We start from the raw sequence: 15,446 nt of genomic DNA, 5'->3' as shown, positions 1-15,446 counted from the left end.
GGAAGGCCAGGGTGGGTGGATCATGAGGTCAGGAGATTGAGCCTGGCCAACATGGTGAAACCCCGTCTCTACTAAAAATACAAAAATTAGCTGGGTGTGGTGGCAGGCGCCTGTAGCCCCAGCTACTCAGGAGGCTGAGGCAGGAGAATTGCTTGAACCCAGGGGGCCGGAGGTTGCAGTGAGCTGAGATCCCGCCACTGTACTCCAGCCTGGGCGACAGTGAGGGAGGGAGGGAAGAAAGGAGGGAAGGGTGAAAAGGAGGGAGGGAGAGAGGGAAAAGGCTCACAAAAATGCTAACCTTCTGAAATTCATACCCGCAAAGGGTAGGCATTTCTATTTTGGGGGGCCACCACCAGTCAGAAAACTGGCTCAATTAACAATGGGTCCAGATCTTTCAAAGCGTTGCTTATATTCTAATGAATTAATCATTCTCATTTTGTGTATGATTAAACTAAAATTAGAAAACTGATGTGTTCTAACATACAAAGGCTCTTCATGACTTTATGACTGAATTTTTGAAAAACATTTCATTACATTTGTAAGATAGTAATATTTTATACATATATTTGTATCTAATGAACCAAATTTACCTAAGCTGGTATCCATAACTTAAACAGGAACGCATGAACACATGATGAATCCGCTATCATCTTCTAAATCAAGACTTTTTCATTTGCATCAGGAAGCTTTTGAAACTATTTATCTAAGACTAACAGTACATTCTGAGATGATTTTGTTGTTATTGCCTTCAAACTATGGTATTCCATTGTTTTGGGCAGCAGAATTTGAGTGGCTGGGAATTTTGTATTTATTTTTAAATTGTCCAAAATAGTACAAAATAAGTTAACTTTGTCACAACATAATAACTGATAAAATGCCTGCTTATAGCACCTGGAGCAAGATAAATAAGAGCTCAGTAAATATTTTCAAAATTGAGCTAAGAATTATGATGTAATTCAACTGTGACTTCACAACAGGAAAATAATCTTTTTATAATTTTGCTTTATAATGTTATATAATGTATAATGTTTTATACTGTTGTAGTTTTGCTCATATAAAATTCATTTATATTTTCTAGAAAAAGCATAATGTTTTAAATACTAACCATGTGACTCATTATTATATTTGCTAATATTGGCCTACTTTGATTATTCTCACAAATTTAATTAGGCTTGGAGAAAGCACTCCATCGCCCTCTTGTGGTAATTTTGCTGTACTCTATATTCTCCAAGAGTTCAAAAGAAATGAATTTTTTCTTTCCACTTAAGAGGCAGAGCAGTATTTTAACCATAAACTTCTGAACTTCCAAAAGCCATATATAAACTTTCTGTCCTCCACTGTCCATATACTTTGCGCCTTCTCTTCAGTTTCTACCTCAGAAATTTAGTCTTTTCGTTGCTTTTTACAAAACATTCTCCTGTTAGCTTCCAATTACCATACCAATAGCATTTTTCTGAAAATTACTTTCTGTATTCAAATGCACAAAATAATTACAGAAAATCTTCATCATCATACATAGGCTTTAAATAAATAGAAATAACTCAAAAATGTATGGGGCTGAGCTTGGCATTTTTTCCCCAAGAGAATAGGTTATGCTAAGTCAGTTAATAGTCCAGAAATTTCAGAGACTAATAATATTAGACTAAATATTTTAAGTTTTTAGAAGTAATAAAAGTCTTTCCTCTAAAATAGCCTAACTCATATGCCATGGCCTGTCCTCTTTCCAACACAACAGAAATATTTCTTACTTCTTTTTTTTTTTTTTTTGAGACGGAGTCTTACTCGCCACCCAGGCTAGAGTGCAGTGGCGTGAACTCGGCTCACTGCAACCTTTGCCTCGTGGGTTCAAGTGATTCTCCTGCCTCAGTCTCCTGAGTAGCTGGGACTACAGGCGCCCACCACCACACCCAGCTAATTTTTCTTGTATTTTTAGTAGAGATGGGGTTTCACCATGTTAGCCAGAATGGTCTCGATCTCCTGACCTCGTGATCCGCCCGCCTTGGCGTCCCAAAGTCCTGGGAGTACAGGTGTGAGCCACTGCACCTGGCTAGTCTTTCTTCATTTTGTAGATCAGAAAACTGAGGGTATCAAAGAGGCTATGTGACTTTATTTAAAGCCGTTAATCTGTAGAAGTCAATGACAACTCAGGTTTCCAGACTGAGGCCAAGATGTTCCATCCTGCTGCTCAAATGCTCTTTCTAGTGCTGTGTCCTTCTTCCCCTATGCTACATAAATTGTGAGAACAAGAATTGGTAGGTGCTTTCTTCAGTAATTGTTTGATGGCAATAATGTTTCTGTGGTTATTTGTACGTATCATCAAAACTAAAATGTTGTATTTCCAAGCATAACCTTACAACAATATATTTTGTTATTAAATAAGACCCAAATTTACAATTCAACACATGCTTCCTGAGTATTCTGGGAAACAAGGAAATGTCCAATCCTACAATTATGAATAGCAAATGCAACTGTATCAAATACACACAAAGAATGTTTATGAGATGTCTCAGAGAGAAAAATAGCTATAGTTAATCTTGACAGTCCTTTCTAAATCTTAGATTATTGAGAATGGGTTTTACCAGTGAATTCTACCATATATCCCAGAACACATTTTCATAATGACACTCATTATGAAAAGCAAGAAGTAAGAGATTTTTTTGGGCTACCTGCTTGGTTTGGCCGTTGCCAGCTTGGTGACTTGATGACACCGGTGGATCCTACAGGCTTGAAGGCAGCTGCAGTTGTGAGGCTGGCTACTCCTGGTCTGCCGGAGGCTGGGCTGTCCAGGCTTTCGGGCATGCTCCGTGTGGAAGCTACTGAGGAAGTCAACTGTGGAGAAGGCTCCTGAGAGTTACTGTAAAGGAAATAAACATCTTTGGTGAAGCGGTAGCAACATAACTTAGCAACAATCCTTTCTTTTCAAAATCCATGAATCAATCAAAATCCATTTGGTTAATCAATGTTCTAGAAAAGAAAATCTTTAAAGTCATGACTGAAGGACTGCCTCTCTTTAAAACAGAAAAAAAGAAAAGGGAGTCAGATTGCATTTGTTTTATGCTTTGAAAATTCTAAAAGGTCTACCACAAGAAATTAGACTACTGAAAATTTACACAATTAATCTTTTAAACGATAAAAGTTTCCCTGATACCTCACCCCTTCCCAGTTACGCTTCTTCTTCTTCTTCTTCTTTTTTTTTTTTTTAGATACAGGGGTCTCACTATGTTCCTCAGGCTGGTCTTCAACTCCTGGCCTCAAGCAATCATCCCACTTCAGCCTCCCAAAGCACTGGGATTACAGGTGTGAGCCACCATGCCCAGGCCAGTTACTCCTTCTACTCACATACTCACTCGTTCATAAATATTTAAGCATCTATTATATGCCAAATGTTGGTTGTGCTATGCACTGGCCACAAAACAAGAAGCAAGAAACAACATCCCTTGCCTAACAGAATATCCAGTGTTATGCATTCATAATAAAGGGAAAAAAAGAGACAAGACTGCCATTACCTTCTTTCAACCAGAGTTACCTGTTTAAACAGGAGGGCTTATCTATGCTAGTTCCAGTTTGGTTTTGAAGATCATATGGCCTTTATTACCAAGTCATTTGTTATTTATAATTATATATAACATCATTTCCAAAAAATAATAATTATAGGTAGCCTAAATTATAAAATATATGCTTTGGTAGGATATAATATATAGCAGTGGTTATTTCTATCAAGTAAAGTATAATAATAATACTTAAAAGTAACACTTTCAGGCTGGGCGTGGTGGCTCACACCTATAATCCCAGCACTTTGTGAAGCCGGGTCTGGCAGATCACCTATCTCTACTAAAACTACAAAAATTAGCTGGGCATGGTGGCGGACGCCTGTAGTCCCAGCTACCTGGGAGGTTGAGGCAGGAGAACGGCTTGAACCTGGGAGGCGGAGGCTGCAGTGAGCTGAGATCGTGTCATTGACAGAGCGAAACTCCATCTCAAAAAAAAAAAAAAAAAAACACAAAAAACAAACAAACAAAAAAAACCTTTCTACTACTTTTCAACGCTGGTTGCTTAAAAAATTCCATACACAGAAATTCAAATTATTTCAATACCTGAAATCAATAGCTGGAGGAACAGACTGATAAAGACAGGGTAATATATTAACAAATTCAATAAAATACCCTTAATTAAGTAGAAATTATTTTAATAAAAATAAATTTCAAATTAAATATTGTCCATATTATCAAGTGAACGGTAGTTTATAATTTCCCCAGTAACTCTTAAATCTTATGTAAAACCTAACATAGTAAGCCCCAGACTGCCCATCCATAGAAGACTTAGTTGCAAAATTGGCCCTTGACTGGCATCTAGGAACTTAGCTGGTAAGCTGTGGCCAACAGTGACATAAAAGTTTCTCTAAATGCTGGCTGGGAGCGGTGGCTCACACCTGTAATCCCAGCACTTTGGGAGGCCAAGGCTGGAGGATCACGAGGTCAGGAGATTGAGACCATCCTGGCTAACACGGTGAAACCCCGTCTCTACTAAAAATACAAAAAAATTAGCTGGGTGTGGTGGTGGACACCTGTAGTCCCAGCTACTAGGAGGCTGAGGCAGGAGAATCGCTTGAACCAGGGAGGCGGAACTTGCAGTGAGCCGAGGTCATGCCACTGCACTCCAGCCTGGGCAACAGAGTGAGACTCCATCTAAAAAAAAAAAAAAAAAAAAAGTTTCTCTAAATGCTAAGAGTAGCTCTCTGTGCCTTAACTGTTTGGATAAACAATACGGTTGATGTTGAACATCTGCTTTCCTTTTGAGAGTCTAGAATCTTGGTAGAAACTCACCACGAGGTGCCTATGTAATAAGCCCTTAAGAAACCTTGGGTATGTGGTCTCTACTGAGCTTCTATGGCAGCAACGCTTGGCATGTCTTGCCACACTTGCTGCTGGAGGAATTGTGCACTCCCTATGTGACTCTACTGGGAGAGGCCTCTTGGAAACTTGAGCCTCATTTCCTCCAGATTTGGTCCCATGCACCTTTTTCCTTTGCTGATCTTGCTTTGTATTCTTTTGCTATAATAAATTTTAGTCATGAGTGCAACTATACGCTGAGCCCTGTAAGTCCTTCTAGTGAAACAATAAACCTGGGAGTAGTCTTGGGGCACCTCTGACACTAAACAGTTTTGAAAAACTATACGAATGATTTTCTTGAAATATTGCTCCCTATTCTTGTTCTCTTAAATCAAGTGTCATAAAGCCATCAGCTTTTATTATTTTTGATCAGTTTAATTAAAAAAACCAAAACCTGCTTGATAATAAAACACGCTATATAATAAAAAACTTTAAGCACTTTAATAATCTTGATCATAAATAAAAAGTCAAAGACTGCCTCCCTCGTGGGAATATTGAACACGATTATCAGTAAAGGCAACACAACAAAAAGCATTAATGGAATCAGGGTTCGAACATTATAGTATAGTGGTTATGAGCATCTTTTACAAATTATTTTACTTCTCTAAGCCTCAGTTACCTATACTTTAAGTGGGAGTAACATTTTGCTCTTAAGATTTCTATGAGACTTAAATATGATAATTATGCATAAAGTCCAAGGCACAGAATATAACTTTAACATATGAAAAGGATAATTACCGTATTAAAAAATAAAAGTAAGCCTTATTTTCAACATTTTTACTCATCACAAATAAATGATTTTTGAAATACTTATATATAGGTCATTTTCATTCTAGGATTAAATTACTCTTGCAGATTTGATTTTTAAAACTAATTAATAATGTATATAATCATGGTTCTAAGAAAAAAAAATTATGACCAAGCAATGCTAGGAATTATCGATGAAACAAAAATATATAGTCTGGAAAGAACAAAACCCAATCCATCACCATTTAATGTGTAGACATCTGAAAGAATTAAAATTTAATTCTAGGAGAGCTGCCAGACAAACTGACTTAAAAGAGAGGAATTCAGTGTCAAGCTTAATATAGTTTGGGTGAAGGAACTGGTAATAGTAGCCCAGGTTATGAAAACACCTAGAGAAGCATGACAGCCATCCTCAAATGTCTGACATGCAGATTCACTCTATGTGACTACATTGTTTGCCTAATTTCAAGGAGTGAAATCTACAGTGAGATGGATTTCCTTCAATAAAAGGTGCTTCCTAATATAAAAAATCTTCCAAAGGAAAAAAATCTGTGCCTAATGAGGCTTTCTGTGAGAGCCCTGTCACCAGAAGCTACTTAAGCAGAGGATGGAATGCTGCAGAACGAATTTAGCCATTTAGCCTGTGGGAGGCTCAGTTATGTTTCAGCATGACACACAAAGCCTTCTAAGATAAAACTACAATCTACCAGTCTAGATTGTATCACTATGCTATACAAACTATATTCTGGCCACCCCTACTGTCTGTCCACAATTCTACATTTTTTTTCCAGATTCTACATACGAGGTACCTCTTCCTACTCTCTCTCTACACCCATCCACATCTTATCCATAATAATAATAGTAGTAAATATAATATGCATCATGCACTGTGTTCAAATTAACATACATTATTTTGTTTAATTATTCAAGCCTCCAGCAGTAGAGACACTCCTTTTAATTCTGGACATTTGTTACCTGCATGGCATATAACTTTACACTGATTTGTAAGAGTTGTTTTAAAATTACTATTAATAGTCACTTCTTTATGCATCTTGTCTCCTCCTCTACATTATAAAGTACCTGAGGTTGGGGACTTTACTGTGACTGTAGGTAAATTATTTAAACTTGGTAAATTTCCTCACCTGTAAAATGGTATAAAAATACCACCTTTATCCCAAGGTTACCGTTAATAATTAAATAAGAGATGAGATAATACATACAAATTACTTAGCGCGGTGCCCAGCACAGAGTATATGCTCAGGAAATAAAAGAGATTCTTACTTCTACATCCTGTAATATCTGGTTTGGTGATAATAAAATTAGCTATAAGTACATTTACTAAATAAGCATCCTTCATCTGCACTCAGAAATTTGCTTCTTGGATGTACTGTGGATCATTTGGGGGCAGGGTATTGACCCCAGACAAAATCTTGCTTCCTCAGTTCAGTTTTAAAAACACATAATACTTCTTAAAGTTCCCACAGGGTAAGTATCATACAAGCTAAATAAATTTCAGCTTTTGATATCTTTTGCACAGAGGTTTGTATACATTCTCTTTCAGAGGCCTAAGATGTTTAAATCTTAAACAGTACTTTAGTTACAAAGGGCTTGGAGTAGACTATAAAGAATTCATAGAAATCTAAGTTATTACTAAGGCAGTTTTTCCATTTATGCTTAAATCCAGAATTGATCTGAAGTTCAATTTCCTCTGAGGACAGAATTTAATTGAACCATTTAATGTTGTAATGGAAGACTATTAGGGTTTATCTAGACAATCACATATCTGAATATATGATGCCCAATCCTCTAAAAACCAAACATTTTTTCCCTAATTTTAACGATTAGCTACTATTTAAAGAGAACACATAAACATGTGGTATTGGCTGGCACAGTAGTTCATGCCTGTAATCCTAGCACTTTAGGAGGCCAAGGCAGAAGGATTGCTTGAGCCCAGGAGTTCGAGACCAGCCTGGGCAACACAGCAAGACCTCGTCTCTGTAAAAAACCAAACATTGTACTAAAGATGAAAGGATTGGCTGGGCGCGTTGGCTCCTGCCTGTAATCCTAGCACTTTGGGAGGCTGAGGTGGGTGGATCACGAGGTCAAGAGATGGAGAGCATCCTGGACAATATGGTGAAACCCCGTCTCTACTAAAAATACAAAAATTAGCTGGGCATGGTGGCGCATGCCTGAAATCTCAGCTATTTGGGAGGCTGAGGCAGGAGAATCACTTGAACCCGGAGGTTGCAGTGAGCTGAGATCGCGCCACTGCTCTCCAGCCTGGTGAAAGAGCAAGACTCCCTCTCAAAAAAAAAAAAAAAAAAAAAAAGAAAGGATTAAAAGTCACTGGCCATATTATTTTATATGTGGGAATAAAATATTATCAATAATCACTAGCAACACATTTCTAAAATTAATGATTAATGTATTAATATAGTACGGCATTGTTACTTAGATTGCTATTTTATTTCTGAACTCATGATTCAAATGTTTTTTCTGAATCTAAATTGTTTAAGGTGTACCTAAATCCTAAATAAAATTTAAATGTTTTCTAAATAATTCTAATGAGGAAATTGGTGTAAGTCCATAAATACCCTGGGCTGATACCACAGATACTGATATTAAAATATGGTTATTTTAACTAATCTGCCAAATAAACAGGGACTGAAATGAAATAATAAATTGATATGACTTCTATCTTAAGAATACCAAGTTTTTTGTTTCATTTTTTCAAAAACTGAAAATAGAGACAAATACACTAATAGAGCAAAAGTTTATTTTCAAGATGGAGCTAATGAGGAAAAAGAAAAGGAAGAAAAGCTAACTCTCAGTGTCAGCAACCTGATTTATCTTGAGTTTACATTCCTTTCCCACATTTGTTTAACTATTACAACAAATAAAGCTCAGATACAGATTAAGAACACTTGGGAATTTTAAGTCTATTTTCAAAAGAAAAACTCTGCTTGAAGAGTACTTTTGAGAGTAACTTATTCTAATTACATGTTTACATTTTAAAGAAGACAACTGTACATCACAGGTTTAATTATCGATGTTTAAGTTAAACAGTTTTTGGCTAAAGTCTTACCAAAAAATGGCATACCAATATACAGATTCTGAAATGGCAGGAAAGGAGTATTTCTGGAAAGGCCTTAGTTACGAGCAATTGTTTATTTTATAGAATTCCTCTGTCAGGACTCCTTTAAAGGACCTGGACATGTAGAGAGAGTAACGAGTGTCCTTCCTTCCAGAATTCCATATTTAGAAGAAAATTTTTAATATTTTCCTAAGCAAAATTCTTTAACTTAGAGTTTATAAACCAAAATTTAAAATATGATGTACTAACATATATTATAATGGAAATATATTTTAATGGAAAAATATATTTTAATGGAAAAAATAAATTTGGTATTATACTATATACTTTTAAAGATTACTATCACACAAAAGTAAAAATCAAGATAAAATGTCTCTGACACATTTTATGATTACTCTCATACAAGATAAAATGTATCTGGTCTTTTGGGTACCCCTCTCACTAAGTTAGCAAGGGTCTCCTCAGGAAACCCCAGAATGCCAACTGGACTATCTTTTTAGAAACCATTTCCCTCTCTCAATATCAAACTATATTTTGTCTGTGTCCTACTGTTAATAAGCAGTGGTGATGACTACTAATACTTGCTCTAGAGGTGGGGCCACAGATAGCACAGTCAGTCCATAAATGCATGCACACTTTTGCATGTATATGCACACAGGTACTTTTCTGGAGAGAGGATCTATAGCTTTTACCAGGTTCTAAAAATGTGGTATAAGTGTACTCAAGTACTCAAAGCGTACTCTAAGCAACGTCAGTAACTTGCCTCTATACAATCTCAGCCCTGACAATGAAAGACTTCTGCTCCCTGAACACTTACAATTCTGCAAATATATAATTTCAGGTACTGTCTTAGAGAAAAATGTACTATCATCTTTCTCCCTTGTTTAAACACCTCCCTTAAAAGTTACCCAGAATAAACATATGTATATTTTGTTGTTGTTGTTTTGAGACAGAGTCTTGCCCTGTCACCCAGGCTGGAGTGCAACGGCACGATTTCAGTTCACTGTAACCTCTGCCTCCTGGGTTCAAGTGATTCTCCTGCCTCAGTCTCCGAGTAGCTGGGATTACAGGCACCCACCTCCACACCCGGCTAATTTTTTGTATCTTTAGTAGAGACAGGGTTTCACCATATTGGCCAGGCTGGTCTCGAACTCCTGACCTCGTGATCCGTCCGCCTCGGCCTCCCAAAGTGCTGGGATTACAGGTATGAGCCACTGCACCTGGCCCAGGTAAATATATTGAAAAATCTCTATGACAGTGGTTAGAATACAAACATCTAATCAATATCAGTTATATCAGTTATATAGCCTAGTTATATCAGGTTTTCACTAAGTATGTTGTATACTTTGCCACTGATTTTATGTTCTGTCGAAAATCATTGTATACAGTTATTTCACTGAGTTTATATCTTTAGTAAACACTTGTGATATTTTTATTTTTATATTATGCCTAAAAATTTCTGGCTTAATCCTTAAGCTTAATAGAAAAATCTATTTTGGTGTTTAGCATTTCCCAAATAGTGGAAATTAAGTTGCTTTTCCAAGCAAAACCTTCATATTTAAGAACTAGAATATGTAGTCAATCAAAATTGATCATTATTATTTTTCGTTTTTCCAAAAGTTATGTCTTACTAAACATTTGAAGATTCTAATACAGCTATATCTATGCAATAAAAGACAGAAATTCTACTGCAATTTAAATACTTGTACAGTTATGTGGAATTGCACATCAAACATCAAGTATGCTAAGGAAAGATGTCACAAAAGGTTAAAAGGTGAGTTAATAATCATAGGACATACTGTGCTTGTGCATTAGCATGGCATTGACATTACAGTTAATTCAAAATTGGGCGCAAATCCCTAGAGCTCTAGCATGTTGTCACCCGGCCTGTTAATACAGTGGTGACGTGTTAGAGAAAGCAGTATCCTTAACAGCAAACCACCACTTGCCATATCTGCTCCCACAGTACCTTGTTTTCTTAACATGGATAGAGCCAGGTGATTTCCTTGAGGACTGCAGATAGGAAAAAGCTAAAGGCTTGGAGACAGGACTGATGCAAAGTGCATCCAAGAGCGAGTGATATCTTTCAGGAGTGTAGAGCCTGGTAAGCATTTAGAAAGAGTTTTAAGTCAAAAATCGCACTACCAATAGACGACAGTAGTTTTTAAGGTCTGTGATTTGAAACATTTCCTTTATGAGAAAGAGGGTGGGGAGAGAGAGGAGGACGGAGGGGAAGCACAAAGCAGCAAAGGAGGATAAAAGAAGCACCAAGAGTTTATTCTATCGCTTTACTCATTAATATAACATTGATTAGATTTTCACCAAAATGGTCACAGCCATCATTTAGAAAGCATTTGAAGCTCTAAAGCCTATAGAAATTATCTAAAACCCCCAAACCACGAAAATAAAACCAACTTATTTCTTTTTGGGAAAGGATGCAATTTTATTTTTTTAGGGGACAGTAGTCTTCAGATCACCCTTTAAAGGTCGTGGGAGAAGATAAAATCAATAGAAACTTAAAATACTCATTAATACTTTATTGTTTCAAATATAAAACCTGAAAATCGTAAAAATCCAAGTGCCAATAAGCACACAACATGTAATAATCCACGCAACTGAGAAATACCATACATAAACAGCAGCAATGGAGAGATTAAAAGGTGATTTTTAAGAAATAAACAGTAACAAATACTGTGAGATTCATCCACAACCTAAAATATCCACTACACAATTAAGAGCTCACAATAGAGCTATGATTGCTTCAAACAGATATGTTTTCTTTGAGGTGAATTGTAAGACAATGAAGAGCGCTGAGATTGCATCAGACACACGCTGCATGTGTAGTTCTACCTGGTTTTTGCAGCAATAACAGCAGACACAGTAGCAGCTGCACTGCTCAGAACTGCAGCACTGTATCTAGCAGGAGAAGAGAAGGTAGAAAAGTTTCGAAAACCTTCGAAAGAATCTTCCACATTTCCTGTGGAGCTGCTTAAACTGACAGGTAGGGAAAGAAAAACAGGAGAGGAACAAAAAGGAAAGTGAGAAAGGGTAGCATAATAAATACAAGAGAGTAACCATTCCATATTAATATCTAGGCATTATGAAAGTGTGAAGTGTCAGAAGTGTAATAGGAGTTCAGGTCATTTAGTTACTGCTGCTATGATTTCTCTCAGAAGATAAAAGCTGATGTATAATCCTCCATAAAGCTGATTTTGACATACAAATACTTTTGAATGTATTTAAGTTCACTAACTGTATTCCTATTTAAAATTACCTTGTATCACATATTTGAAGACTGACTTGCCAACAACTTAGCAGAAAATAAATCTAAACATGAAGTTTGAATTTCTATAAGCATAGAAAGAAGAAAAATTGTTTTTTCCCAAATAGCCTCTATATAACGAGCTTTATGTTAGAGATGATATACACTGACAACATGACATTTTAATAAGGCTTATGTTTTCAGGAGAAGCAGGTACAACTGACTGCTTATTGAGAAGCAGCAATATGTATTAACATGAAAAGAGATAATTGTTTAAAATATTGAGAGTAAAGCTATTTAAGGAGGGAAAGGACCTTTGCAAAAATAAACAGATGTTCCAGTGAATATGATCAAAACATCACCTTTTTTGCTGAGTTTCATATTTCTACTTTCAGTTAGTTCTGTAAGCATTTTTAAATGCAGGCATAGCATTTTATCTTCAGAACTAATAAGTATTTATTACTTAAAATAATAATACTCCCTTGGCCTTTCAGAAAAGATCAAATGCCTAGACAGGAATGAATATCCTATCATTACGACTGTAATGATTTTCAAATTGGTTATTAAGTAAAATAAAAAGAGTCTAAAATGCATAGTGTGAAACTTGTAGTCTCTCTTCTTCATTATGGGTGCAAGTTATCAATGAGCATCATCACTACAGTATGACCACTTTTTTCAATGGCCACCTCCAACACAAAGTAATTACGTAGCAAACTCAACCTCTGGTTAAAGTGAGCTTAGATGTCTGAAACTATGAGGGTTGACATAAGTCTGTTTTTCCTATCACAAGAATTTGATAAGTCATTCTTCCAAGTTCCATAGGCTATAACTTTACAAAAACCATTAGAAAAAAAATTAATAGTTGCAAGCTATGTTTTCAAAATGACACAGAATTAAGTAATTTTTTTGATCTATCTAAGTCTATCCATTAAACTAAACTGTATGGCTAAGTTTTGACAACTGTCGTAAATGGTTAGAAAAGAAAACGTCAGGGGCTGGAAAGAGAAAAGAAAGATGCTATCAATGGCAGAGCAGGGTAGGTAGCATGAATGTCAAAGGGAAGAATAAAGTTATCATGTGATTCCACTTCTGAGTTTCTGAATTACTCTGCATCTTTGAGACAATGGTTACTATTTGGAGACGTAGTGGTGAATAATAAGAATTAGAAAATCTAATTAGAAATTAGAAAATTTTAGTCTATTAAAAATCACTTAAAAAAATAATTCAGCTAATTTATTCTGCTCCAGGAAGGAAACAGTAATGAACTTCTTTCACCATAGTGTATCACAAATAATAGAAAAGGATTTAGTATCAGCAGAATCTAGTGATATCTCATAAGCAGTTACTTATCTGAGTATCTTAAGAAAATGGCTGGGCACCTGGTAACATATTGTGTATGATCTTTACCTGTTTTTGAGGCAAATGCTCTAATTCAGAAAAGGAGACTTATGACAAAGCCAGCAAGTTAACTTTCCCAATCACAAAATGAATAAATAAAAGAGATTTCTTGATTCTATATTAGAAGTTATAAACTAAACCAAAATAAAAATACAAAAGCAGTGAGAAGTGCTGTTTTGAGGCTGAGTGCTAAACTTTCTTGTCTATATGTTAATGATGTCAGTTCTGTCATCAACAATCATCTTTTCTTTTTCAAACAGTTTAGTATACTTAAATTCACTACCAGTTTTGAAATTTAGAAACAAGAAGGAAAAGTCTACCTAGAATAAGTAGTTGCTACTTTAGAAAGCATGGCCACTTGGCTACCAATGGTTAACACCTGAGGAGTTGCAGGTGGGTGAGGTCCACTCTTAGGCAGGTCTTCCAGAGAACTGTCAAACCTAAGTTTTCAGAAGTAAAATATATAAGGCAAAGGAAATAGTAATGAAAAGTACAAAAGACATTTATCATCTATACCATCTTTTAAATGTCTATTAGTTCCATTTGGGGAACACTATTTGTTTTTTTTTTTACTTCACATCTACAAATGGTTAAAACAAAAACCAACACTTCTGCCACCACAAAATATGGGCTGTTTTCCCCCAAATTCTTTAACATGACTACTTCTATGTAATAAAATATTATGCTTACAGGCGAAAAGAAAGTGGAAATTCCTATTCACTGACTATGTATTTTGAATGCTTTAAAAAAACTTAGGCTCCAAGAAGTTAATTAAGTTGCCCAATACCATACATCTAGTAAGGGTCAGGTGGAATTTGGACCAGGTCTGTCTGTACTATTTCCACTATATAATGTTTTCCAGCACATTGTGAGGCAGCTGCCTAAAAGTGTCCTATAAGAAAGCAACCAAAAAGTTCACATCAGAATGTTGTGTTTGTAGATCTGAAGTTATATGGATGTTGTTTGTCTTGATGTAAACAAACTATTTTATCTGCTCGTACAACAGATGGTGGCATGCAATCGCAGGGCTTTGTTTTGAGTATTCTTTACTTTGATTTTTTGTTATCTGTACTATTTTTTTATTTAGAATGCCAGAATTAAATTTTAGAAGAACTATTGCCAGGTAAAGAAAAAATGAAAAACTCAATGTTAAGTTCAATAAAAAGAAAGCATCAAGTATAAAACTTTGGGAAGAAAAATAAAACAGGAAAAATACAAAATTAGCCATTTAAAAAAAAAAAAAAGTCTGCGGATAAAAAAATAGAATGGTCAGTCATTTTACAGATTTTCAAATGAATTAAAAAATAGAAAAGGAGAGGTTCTATTCCTGTTTTTTATTCCACATTAGTCATACCTTTACCAGAGTGTTGAAAAAATGTAGACAGTTGAAGAAAAATGTTACAATAGAACTAAAACATTATTTAAGAGATAGAGCAGAAAGGTTAAGAGAATAAGAAACATAAGAACCATAACATGGGTCAGCAAACCATGGCATGCTGGCCAAATTCAGGCCCTGCCTGTCTTTGTATGGCCTAAGAATAGTTTTCATATTTTTAAATGGTTAATGGTTAAGAAAATCAAAATAATAATATGATGACACACAAAAATTATATAAAATTCAAATTTCAGCATCCATAAATAAAGTTTTATTGGAACTTTACTGGAACATAGCCAGGTTCATTCTTCATATGTCTATGGCTACTTTCATATGATATGAGAACTGACCAATTGTGACAGACCATATGGCCTGAAAAATCCAGTACATTTCCTATCTGGACCTTTACAGAAAAAAATTTGCGACCCCTGTCCTAGAAAATAACTTCTCCACATAGCTACCAGAGTGAACTCTGAAAAATACAAATGTGATCATGTCTGTTGCTTAGTCTAGCCCTGCTCTAAGTGATTCTGGGCTACCTGTTCTTCAGCATTATGTCATGAAGCTTGTCCACTCTCTTTGGCTTGCTCCAGTCCACTGGGCCTTCCATTTCTTTTTGAAAAAGGCCCTGCTTCTTTCCCCCTCCTGGCCTCTGCACAGTCTCCTACTCCTCACTGTCTA

The 15,446-nt window shown here is 35.8% G+C and overlaps 1 protein-coding gene across 6 annotated transcripts in view; it reads right to left on the bottom strand.

Annotated features, from left to right (window-relative positions):
• The window catches only part of PDLIM5 (PDZ and LIM domain 5), a 221,702-nt gene that overhangs the window by 54,067 nt on the left and 152,189 nt on the right, over positions 1-15,446 (bottom strand). For 5 of the 6 annotated variants that reach the window (XM_011968231.1, XM_011968233.1, XM_011968232.1 and 2 more), the window contains one exon: positions 2,667-2,854. In XM_011968231.1, coding sequence (XP_011823621.1) covers positions 2,667-2,854 — 188 coding nt within the window. Of the gene's footprint in view, positions 1-2,666; positions 2,855-10,699; positions 10,832-11,580; positions 11,725-13,710; positions 13,831-15,446 lie in introns of all 6 variants that reach the window. The other variant, XM_011968230.1, reaches the window with a different exon arrangement.

The sequence above is a fragment of the Mandrillus leucophaeus genome, unplaced genomic scaffold (genome assembly GCF_000951045.1).
Source record: "Mandrillus leucophaeus isolate KB7577 unplaced genomic scaffold, Mleu.le_1.0 Scaffold832, whole genome shotgun sequence".
In the NCBI taxonomy this organism is placed as follows: domain Eukaryota; kingdom Metazoa; phylum Chordata; class Mammalia; order Primates; family Cercopithecidae; genus Mandrillus; species Mandrillus leucophaeus.
This window is presented reverse-complemented; position numbering and strand designations above follow the sequence as displayed.